The 11,345-nt window shown below is 43.7% G+C and overlaps 1 protein-coding gene across 3 annotated transcripts in view; it reads left to right on the top strand.

Moving 5' to 3' along the window:
- Nucleotides 1–213: 213 nt before the first annotated feature.
- Nucleotides 214–11,345, top strand: part of PATL2 (PAT1 homolog 2) — a 261,206-nt gene continuing 250,074 nt past the window's right edge. For all 3 annotated transcript variants that reach the window (XM_069203213.1, XM_069203212.1, XM_069203211.1), the window contains exons 1-2: nt 214–290; nt 2,874–2,933. In XM_069203213.1, coding sequence (XP_069059314.1) covers nt 2,910–2,933 — 24 coding nt within the window. In that variant the 5' untranslated portion in view covers nt 214–290; nt 2,874–2,909. The remainder of the gene's footprint in view (nt 291–2,873; nt 2,934–11,345) is intronic.

The following is an 11,345-nucleotide window of genomic DNA, read 5'->3' as shown; positions in this document are numbered from 1 at the left end:
TTTATCTTGAAACAAAGACTGTTGGGTTTGTCGACCTAGATCTCTAGCGCTGAAACAAAACAAAAAAAATTGAAAGCAAAGCAATGGGTGTTATGAAAGCAAGAAGGGGGCTACTCAACAGCCACACCTAGACTTCCTTGGCAGTGTTTGGTCAGCTTTCGGTTGGGATGGCCCTTTAATACGGGTGCTTGTGCTAATGGTGGGCGGGGCGAGGTTTTAATGATCTAAGAGACCAACTACGCTCACGGTCAGAGCGTTACGTCAGCAGAACTGGAGGTTGTGGTAGACTGGTACGTGTGTTTATGTGCACTGGTAATTCAAAGTCACTTGTATGTCTGTGAGGTTGAGTACCACACTATACCAGGAGTCAGCCGCACCCAGTCCCACGGTTTTCTTAACTTTACAAGAAATCTAATTTTAAGAAAACTGCTGAGTTACTGGTTGCTTCTATTTTGCATTTCATTTATTAGCTTCATCCTCCTTATTTTGACCTTTCAAAAAGTAAAATGCTGGTTTTCTATATCTTGTTTTCACATAACCGGCTGGTGCACGTTTGCTCTTCTTCCCACTTCTTTTTCTGGAGCTTGCACCCTTGGTGACGCTAGGGAAGATATTTGTATTTATTTTGGACCTGGTGTTTCTCCTCTCATAATGCTCTGCATTGTTTTTTGTTTAGTTTACCCATGTCGTAATTTTGTAACTTTTATTTGATTATTTTCAGTAACAGCCTACATAGCATTTTATGTTTTGTGTTTCCTAATGCTTTAGTTCTGCGTTTCTTTAAAACAAACAAAAAAACACACAAGGCTTGGGATCCTGGTGTAGGCCTTTAACAAGCACAGGTGGAACACCGACACAGTGATTCGCGTTTTTCATATTGTGCTCAGGTGGCGCGTGGTCAAGCCCTAGTCTCGTGCTTCTACGTGATCAGTTTACGTGGTTTTCCCGGACCTGCCAGCGGGTTTGTTTGTCTCGGTTTCTCTTGCACGCATCACGCGCGTGCTTTTATTCTTTGCGGTTATTTGTTTGTGGTTTTTGTTTGATAACGGCATCTCTCGCAAGTCGTGTTCACCTCTTGCACGAGATCCCGGGAAGGGACGGGGTTTGTTGCATTCATTTTGTTTTGTGCTTGGCTGAAGCGCCAGGCTCGAGGCTTGATTGTGTCATATTGTTCAGATTGGGCCTCGTTGGACGCTGCTGTCTTCTGAAGCATCATTCCTCTGACTGAGTGACGCATTGTTAGTGGAAAGCACTGTGGGTTGCACATTTATTAACATCTTAATGTCGCATTTTAGAACTGAACTTGGGATAAACAAGAGGGGTTAGAACCCACTTAGCTCTTTTTAAACGACCAAAAGCGAGTATGAAATAGACTGAGTATTTCGCTCAGTAGGTATTCTCTGTTTCGGATAAGCTAACGTGCTGACACTTTTGTGTTTACTCAGTCAGTGTACTCAAGCTGACGTTTATTAGCCATGAAGTGTGACCACTGCTGCTATTACCAATTAGCAAGTAGTATTCTGGTACTTGAAGTTTCGCTTTTAACATTCGTAACACGAGTTTAAACTCACCGGTGTTTATCAGGGGCATATCTGCTGGGGGAGTTTCGGGTGTTGCATCCCCCTAATAAACGAAATTTATGCTAAATAGTTGGGTTCAGGTGATTTCAGTCGGCTATTGTGCGGCGTCTGTCGGATTTCACCAGTACTTTTTACATACTGACAGAAACGTACACACACTTTCTACTTCTAGGTTTCGAAAGTCCTCAGTGTGTTTTTTTTAATTTTTTTTTATTTAATACAAAATGTGCTTTCTCTCTTAATTCTGTATATTTTTTTTCTGCGTGCAGTTTGTAGGCCAGAGTTAAAAATTCAGCTTACCGTGACGGGATCCACCAGAAACCATTTTTGGTTGATTGCTTGATGAATCACCTGGAAATTAAACATTTATTGTTGATAGTGACACAAAACCTTGTAGTGGCCGACATTCGAGAAATATTGCCAGTCACACAAGATGTTAAATTTCTTTCAGCATTGCCCAATCAACAGATGCCTGGAAACGACTAGGTGCAATTCAACAACAAGCTTAGGCAGAGCCGATAGGTTTCGCCTATGTGAGAGCTTTAGCTTGGCCAGTGTCCTATATGCATGTGTACAGCAGCGTGGCTAAAAGCTAGCAGAATAGAGTGGCATTGTGTGGAGTGGAATAAAATTGTACAGTTGAGGGTATAACTAAAACGTCGATAGGAAAGGCATATGGGGTAAGAGCGCCATAAATAAGCCGTATGTCGGTATGAAAAGTAGAAATGCATATTGCACGTCTAGGAAAACCACTGAACTGTTCATTAAAATAACAAAACATAATGCTTTGCAAAAAATGAGGAAGAACACATACTTGCTCCATGGAGTAGTTGATGCAAGAAAGGTAGCCTTTGGGCACTAAGCAGTTGAAAGATGTAAACAAGAGGGACAATGAAAACAACTAATGTTATGTTGTAGGTGAGCGGTAAGCCAACTGGACAGTAAATAAGCCGGGCCACACCATGCATGGGCTGTATAGGCAAGATATAGAATTAAAATCAAGATAGACTTTCCTACTCCCAGATCCAGTTACTGTTTCTCGACCACACGTCGCCCTCTAATCTGGTTATTTTTCCACCCTGCTTAACCTCCATTTTGGATTTACCTTGGAGATATTGATTTTCATGTTAGGTGAATGATACTTTTGTGTACTCTGCAAAAAAAATGGGAGGTCTTGGTCACTGGACAAGCACAGACACCAGTGCTTCCTCACTATAAATTACCCCTCCTATTTTCCCTTTTATGGATAGTATAATGGAATATATACAGATCAGTTTTTTTTTTCTCTTCCAGTTTTTGATGTCTTGAGTGCGCACAATTCCATACACGATGAACATCAGCTCTGAACCAATCGTAAGTGAGATTCACTCTAACTTTTTTTATAGAGTCTTATTCTTTTGCTTCATAAATACACAATGTCTCAGTGCTTTGTGTGTGATTCAACCTGATCTTTCATTAAGGGATACCAGAGATCCCTGGTTCAGTGCTAGGTACACAACCAGCTGTCAAACAGACCTGTTGCTTACAGTAGATGACTGGATTTTGGTTTAGCCCCCTGAACCATTGGAGGGCTTCAACCAATCCCTTTCATCTGTTAGCGTAACATTGTGTCCACCACTTTCTGACTGGGACTGATGTAGTATTCATCTGTCACATAATGCTATTGGCAGCTTTGTGTATCCTGCTGCTGCTAATCTAGTGCTTGCTCTGAACTACATGAGTGTCTAGTTTTCATCTCAAATCCTGTGCCTGCTCCTCCAGCCTCCCTCCCATGTGTCTCGCCATTTGCTTATCCCTAACCCCTGTTATTCCTCCTCTGTGCTTCTCCTCCCTTCACATGTGGGCTATTAATTTTGCAGGGCCAGCAACTCTCTTGTATCTCCCTCCAGCCCATTCCCCTCCTGTACACTCCTTGTTCCACTTGCCCACCACCCCTTCTCATTGTACCCACCCTTCCACGTTAGCAGCACCCCAATATGCTTCTCAAGACCTTTTTCCCTTTTTCTTTTTTGCCTAACAGCAACAAGGGGTGGGCTACTCAGAAAACACTCTGACTTTCAAAAACTTCCTCCTCTTTTTTTTCTATGTTGAGAAATCGCCATATTCCCTTTTTTCTTTGTGATTTTTACCAACTAAAGAGGTACTAAAATGAGTGTTCTGTTTCCACTGTACATTTGGTATAGAAATTAAAAAGGACTGTATTGAATGGAATTATTTATTAACCCCTTTGCTGCTGAGCCCTATTTTGGCTATTTGGGGTAGTTTGCGTTTAGTCCCCCTCCACATAAGCTGTCCACACCAAATTTACATCCTGGGGATTCTATAGGTACCCAGGGTTTGTGGAGTTCTCTGGTGGGCACTGAGAAATTAGCCAAAATACAGCTAAAATCACCATCCTCCTAGCTTTCAGGAACAGACAGACTAGAATCAGAAAACCACATTTTTCAACATAGTTTTGGAATTTTGCTGGGACATAGCCCATTTTTCCTATTATTTGTGCTTTCAACCTCCTTTCAGTTAGTGACAAATGGTATGAAACTTGTGGATTCCAGAAAGCTATACACTTCTGAAAAGTAGACCCAATTCTGAATTCAACAAGGAGTCACTTATGTAGATACTTCAAGGTTTTCCTATAGAAAGTAACACTTGAAATACAAAAATTATTGAAATCGAGCTGAAAAAACAGCAATTTGTGTCTACATTTCATCTGTAACTTTTGTATGGCAGATTTTCAAAAGCAATGTACCATTACGTCCGCTGGACCCTTCTGGTTGCAGGGACATGTAGGGCTTGTAGGTTGTCCAAGAACCCAAGCTTACCCAGAGCCAATAACAGCTACATCTTGCAATCGTTTTTTAATGTGTACTGGGTATACAGCATTTCATTTGGTAGAATATCAAGAGTGAAAAATAAGTATCAAGGAAACCTAAGTATTTCCGAAATGGACTCAAGACTTGGAGTCTAGAAACAGTGGTTATATGCACAGCTCTGCATTTGAATTAGAGGGTGTTCCTCAAAATGACTTCTTTCTTACATTTGGAAGGCAAAAATACAGAGAAAGACAAATGGTAATAACAATTGTTCTACTATTGTTTCCCCCATGTTTTCCCATTAAAAATGGTACCTCACTTGTGTGGGTAGGTCTAATACCCGCAACAGGAAATGACCAAAAACGTAACGTGGACACAGCACATTTTTCCACTCTAAACTGACCCATTTTTTTGCAATGTGCCAAGCTATGGATCTTGGGCGGTAGCTCAGCCTGCACCTAAGGAAACCTAGCAGACCTGGAGACTGAAAACTAGCCACTTAGGGGAATCCAGGATGGGATGACTTGTGTGGCTTTTGCCAGGTTCTGCTGACCAGAATCCCTTGCAAACCTCAATTTGTCCTTACCAAAAAAAAACAATTTTCCTCGCATTTCTGTGATGGAAAGTTCTTGAATCTAAGAGGAGCCAGAAACTTTCTTCCACCCAGCATTCCCCTAAATGGTACCGCACTTGTGTGAATAGGCCTAGTGCCTGCGACAGGGAATGCCCCAAAACGTGTTGTGGAGACATCAAAATTGTTTATCACAAAATGAGCTGTTTTTGCAAGGGGGACACCTGTGTTTTAGGTCCTCAGTCATCTAGGTAAACCTACCGAACACTCCGACATTTCTGAAAACTAGACACCCGAGGGAGTCCAGGGAGGTGTGACTTGCGTGGATCCCCAGCGTTTTTCTGCCCAGAATCCCCTGTAAATCTCATTTAGCTAAAAATAAAATAAAAATCCTCACATTTCTGTTTGGGACCACCACAGCAATTTAAATTTCCTACCAGCTAGCGTTTTCCCCTCGGTCTCCTGATTTTTTTAAATAAAAAAATAAAATAAAAAAAGCCTCGCTTGTGTAGGTGGGCCAAGTGCCTGCGACAAGGAAGTGCCAAAAACGTAGAAATTGAGAGGGAACCAAAGCAGGTCCAAAAGGGCAGTTTTTTAAATATGTTTTTAGGCTGCCTCTGCTTTGGGCACCCATACAGTTGGGACAGAATGTTTTATTGGTACAGATAGGGCAATGGTGGGTGGTAGGAATTTTGTGGATTTGTACTGATTCTAGACATTTACATAACACAAATTTAGGGAAAATGCGTGGTTTTAGGCAAAGTTGGAGGTTTGCAGGGCATTGTGGTTAAGAAAATGGTATGGGGTGCATGTGAAGCACAGCGCCCGGGACACCCCCAGATGTTTGGTTTTCAGATGGCTGAGTCTGATAGGTTTTTCCTGGTGGCATCATACCAAAGTCCAAAAAGGGCAGCCACTTACCATTACAGGTGGGACGATATTGGGAGTTAACCAAGCTCTCTTGGCCCATATGTAAAATAAAAATCGAAGAGTCAAATGGCCTTTTGCTTCTCATTGGGATGAGATGCTTTAGTCCGTGGGGAGGGTGGGGGGTTCTGAAAGCCTGTTACCCCCTTTAGTTGGGGTGTGGGGCATAACCATGCCCATGGTGGTGAGCTGCCCCCCCCCTATTTATTTTTATTTTTTAAACTCTTCCCTTGTGTCTACTGGGCTTTCTGCCCTCCTGGAGGTGCAGATCATGGGTAATAATCCTGCCCAGGGTGGGCAGAAAGACTGTTTACATGTTTGGGGTGGGTAGGGGCTTTGGCTAACCAATTTTGTGTACTTCCTCTACCCCAAATTTTGAAGGAAAAAAAAATATCTCTGGTGCCTAGTGGGCCCCCTTGGGGTTGGATGCGTTGTCCCCTTTCCAGTGATACCTCTCCCGTCTGCCCCTGTGATCAGGGGGCTGGGATAGCCCCCTGAGCACCGAGGCAGGGAAAGTGAAAGGAGACTATCGACTGATTTCACTTTCGTTTTCATTTGAAATTGCATCAGTGCGACATGCATGCTGATCGTCTTTTCAAAGAAAACAAAGAAACATCCTCAGGAGATGGGGAAGCTCTTCCCCCATCTCCCAAGGCTGTTTCTTTGTAAAAGAAATCCTTTGGTGCTCACACCAGAGGGATTTCAAGTGCCATGTGCTCAGACAGCCGCGGGTAGGCTGACGCACATGAGCACTGTAACGTCAGATGGCCCCAGGCCGTCCGACACACCCAAAGGGGTACGTAGTTTCACCTTTGTGTTTCTTTCTGGCTTTAATGTTCTTAAGCAGCATGCATTGACACCTTTAAACCCAGACCTACTGGTGTTTATAAAAATTGTTTTAAAAAGTGTACTTAATTTTTAGTTCTGAATTTATGGTTGGCTAGGGCAAGTGGAGAATTCCATGAGAAGGTCATGGCCATATGAGTTACTCCCACTCAATGGAGAATACCTTTACACACATGTAGTACAGTCAACTGGTCGCAACCCACCACATGATCCGTTACTGTTCAACATTGCCGTGGAATATAGTTGCTGTAGATTTATTGCTTTCCAGTTTGCCCTCTGATCTAGAGCTTCTATGGTGAACATAATTATTTCCAATGGGGAAACTGTTCTGCCTTGGTATTACTGCTTAATTTCTCTACGAGCTTTTAGGAAATATATTTTTACTGTCAATTGAGATAATCCATATTCTACTGAAAAGCTTGATGGATGCAGACTTCTTTGTAACTCTTCTAAGTAAATAGAGGTTAAGTCTCTAGCTCTAACAATTTAGAAGGGGAGAAATAAAATAGCCCATTGCTTCAGAGAAATTTAATCGACCAAAAGCAGGAATGAAAGACTGAGTATTTTGCTCATTTGGTATTGTCTCTGTTCAAGATAAGCTTTTAACAGGCATGGTTGTAGCATACATTGACAGGAGCCTGGCATACAAGGCTGTATATAGGTGCATTATTTTTCTTATTGTTCATGTGCAGATAGTTTCTCTAGATCTGAATGAGCTTTTCCCATTTTATTCTAAATTTCACAATGATTGTGGGGTGGTATTGTGTAGACAGTTTTGAATCTGCAGTTGTGGCAGTGCAGATGAGAGGTAGGTTTTTTTGTGCTTATCAAGGGAGGGAAGAACTGACAGAAGTGTAGGGGAGGAAATAGAGGCCCTCCGGACTCATCTGTGTACTGTGGAGCTGGGGTTGGAGAGTTCCTTCACGACGTTGAAGAGTTCCTTGTGGCTGTGTGCGTTGTTGTTGATTTGGTCTTTGAAGGCAGTTCTCTTGGCGGCTTGGATGAGTTGGTGGTGTCTGCGGATGGCATTTTTGAAGGCTGTGAGGTTGTCTAGAGTCTGATCTTGGCGCCACTTTCTTTCGAGCCTTCGGCAGCTTTGTTTAGATCCGTGGAGGTCGGCGGTAAACCAGAAGGCCTTTCTGTCGGTGCATCTGTTGGAGGGATTCTTGATTGGGGTGCGAGTATTGGCACAGGTGTTGACCCATTCCCTGAAGTTGCGGGCAGCTGCATCAGTGTCGGTGATGTCTGGGTGCGTTCTGAGAGAGGGTTGCGAAAAGTTGGTCTTCGGTGACCTTGTTCCAACTGTGGTGGGGGATCCGTAGTGGGTGGTGGTGTGTTGTGGGTGGTGGTGTGTTGTGGGTTTCTTGAAGGAGAAGTGGATGCAGCGGTGGTCTGTCCAGTGGAGTTTGGTGGCTGAAAGAGACGTGATTGCTGGCGGAGACAATAGGGTCGAGTGTGTCCTGCGGAGTGGGTTGGTGTTGTGATGAGCTGTTTGAGGCCGAGGTTGGAGAGGTTGTCGAGCAGGGTGACTGTGTTGTTGTCTTTGGTGTTCTCGAGGTGGAAGATTAAGTCTCCGAGGAGTATGTAGTCGGTGGATGGCAGAGCGTGCGTGCTGATGATGTCGGTAATGGAGTGGCTGAACTGCTGTCGTGGACCGGGGGGCCTGTAGACTCGGGTCCCTCTGAGGGTGGTGTTTGGGTCAGTGTGGATTTGGAAGTGCAGGTGTTTGGCGGTGCTGAGGGTGTCTTCGCTGTTGGTCGTGATCCTGAGGGTGTTCTTGAGGATGATGGCGATGCCTCCTCCTGCTTTGTTGGAGCGGTCCCTGCCGGTGATCTTGTAGCCGTCCGGGATGGCTATGGCGATGTCAGGCGCTGAGGAGGGGTTCATCCAGGTCTCAGTCAGGAAGGCGACGTCTGGGGAGGCTGAGTCGAGTAGATTCCATATCTCTACTGCATGCTTGCGGACGTAGCGGGTGTTGAGGAGGATGCATCTGAGATGATTGCGTCCTGCCTTGGTGGGTGGGTCGTTGGCGTGGAGGCTGGTGAAGGTGCAGTTCCAGCAGGAGAAGGGTTGTCTGCGGGGAGGCTTGAAGGCAGGCGGGGGAGCGGCCTGTGTTTAGGGCACGGAGGGTGGCGGTGTTGTAGTGAAGATGTGCGTGGCGGCGGTGGGGGGGAACGGGAGCCAGGGGTTCTGGTGCTGGGCGTGGACGGGCGCAGACAAGCTTGCATTTGGAGCACCTGCGGCAGTGGCCACCATTAAGTAGGGAGGTTGGGGGGGGGGGGGGAGGAGAGGACAGCTGGGAAGCGGGAGGGGGACAAAAAAGGGGGCAGAGTCGAAAAAAGGGGGTGGGGCTGCAGGGGGCAGCAGCGGCGGGTGAGGGTGGAGAGTGAAAGTGAGCGAGAGCGGAGTGAAAGAGAAATGAGGAAAAGGAGCACTAAGGGACAGTAGTAGAGCACAGAGCAAAGCAAAAGGAGGAGAGAGGCAGAAGGTAGCCTAGTAGGAGACCAGAGCTCTCCCACTACACACCAGGTGTGAGGTGCAGGCAGAAGCCTGTGGGTGGAGGAGAGCCTCGAACTCCTGACAGGGGTCAGGAGTTCAGAGGAGCCAGGAAGAGGGCTCTACTTACAGGGTGGAGCCACAGGAGGCAGAGCAATGCACTGACCGGGTCAGTGATTATCCCCCATTAATACATTTTAAATAGGTTGGCGAGTAGTTCATAAACTTTTGAAAAACAATATACAGCACTTTCTCAGTTAAAATACTGGTAAAACTAACAATCATATCTTTCATACTTTTTTTTTTTTTTTTTGAGCATGGTGCAAGAAAGTTTATTTAAATTAAAAAAAATAATAATAATAATAATTTAGAACAGATAATTGGCCTCTTAAGATATTAACAGGGAGGTGGACAGGTCAATCCCAAAAGGATTATTCTTTCCTCCTTTGCCAGGATGGTGTTCACAGCTTAAATGATGTGCTCTCTACTAGTCCAGATGTGTGTTTTACAAATAAAGTATTTATGTCCAGAGATACTTAATATACAATATTTTAATACATTTCTTACTTACATGACTACCAAATGAACAAGTGTTTTATAGTTTATTTAATTTTCATTTTTTTTGAAAATATTTTAAAAATGTTGTGCTTTAAATATTGAAGGCAGTTTTATCACTATTTTATATATTGTTTGTTTAAAAAATGTATGTAGGCCTTATCTGAGGTGAATAATTAATAATAAAAAGTCAAATTAGTCAATGTCGTCCAAAAGGGGCATCTGGAAAAACCATTACTAAAACCTGTGCTTGCAGGCAAAAAAATGTTACAAAGCTGATCAAGTTAGCAGAGAGAAGCAGCTATCAATAAGATGGAAAAACACAGCATGAGCCAGTTGAGAGGCAGCAAATGAAAACTATGCTACGGCTCAAAAGAACTTTGGCATAAATGTGTTGTATGGCCACAGATGCCATTTGACCAGGATACTCTTTGCTCCTTATTATATTGTGAAATCGTTCATGCAAATTGGAAAAAACTGTTTTAATGACAAAAAGATGGCCTGGGTTCCTTATATAGAAATCGCCATAGATTGCACAGTTCCTGCTCCCCCAGCCAAAAGCAACAACAGTTTTTTCTATACTGAAGAAAGACCAGCGTATCAACATTGTAACATTTGCTTGTTAACTACTGAGGAGCAGGGGATATTACCTTCTACACTACTTCTGAAAGAGCCCTTTAAATGTTCTTATTAAAGATGGGAAGATGAGCAGGGAAAAAGTTCATGCAGAGAAGTAAAGAAGGTGGAAAAAAGACGAATTATGATAATGGAGAAAGACTAGATCGAGACAAGAGTGGGTAAGAGTAAACAGTTGCCTAGCTTCCAAGTAACCCATGTCGTGTGGCACCTTCTACCAGTTCTGAGTTTTTAACCAGCTGCATTTTGCATGCAATAAATTTAAACTGATATTTAAATATCAAAAGTGCAATTATGAGTCGATGAATACAGCCTGATGCTGTTTTAAAAAAAAAAAAAAAATGCGTAGCACATGGGTTACCTGTGACCTGGAAAAGAGAACAGAAGGGTGAAAAGGAGAGAGAGCCATGGGAGAGAGGCAGAATATACAGTACCTGTCATGGAGAGCAGCCTAACGAGTGGTATTTATTTCATTAGCAATCAGTATTTTGGATCCTTAGTATAATAACATGAGTGCATTTCAATCCCACTATGTTATCATTGGTCTAAAGCTGCAAGGTTCCCGATTATGTTGGTTAACTCAAGATTGTATGCTGATTCTGTTTGTGCCCTTCCTGACGCTGATGAGGCGCTGGAGCATTTTGTGAATAGGTAGCATGTTAGTGCGTTGGAGTGCCATGGATGCAAGAGTGTTATATGGCTAATGTGGGATGTATTGTTCATGAGGGAGCCAGTTCTTATTTTGTCTGTCGCTGCATATATGTATGAGCTTAAAGCAAAAGGAGTGAGAGAGAACATTTATGCATCTGAGACACTGCTATGCGAGCCACCAATCAGGTGAATAGCATGGTGGTATAGTTCTGCACAGATCACACAGTGTGATGCAATCCTTGGGGGAAAATCCAGTCTGCCAAACAAGTCAGC

The sequence above is a fragment of the Pleurodeles waltl genome, chromosome 8 (assembly GCF_031143425.1).
Source record: "Pleurodeles waltl isolate 20211129_DDA chromosome 8, aPleWal1.hap1.20221129, whole genome shotgun sequence".
NCBI classification, from domain to species: Eukaryota; Metazoa; Chordata; class Amphibia; order Caudata; family Salamandridae; genus Pleurodeles; species Pleurodeles waltl.
This window is presented reverse-complemented; position numbering and strand designations above follow the sequence as displayed.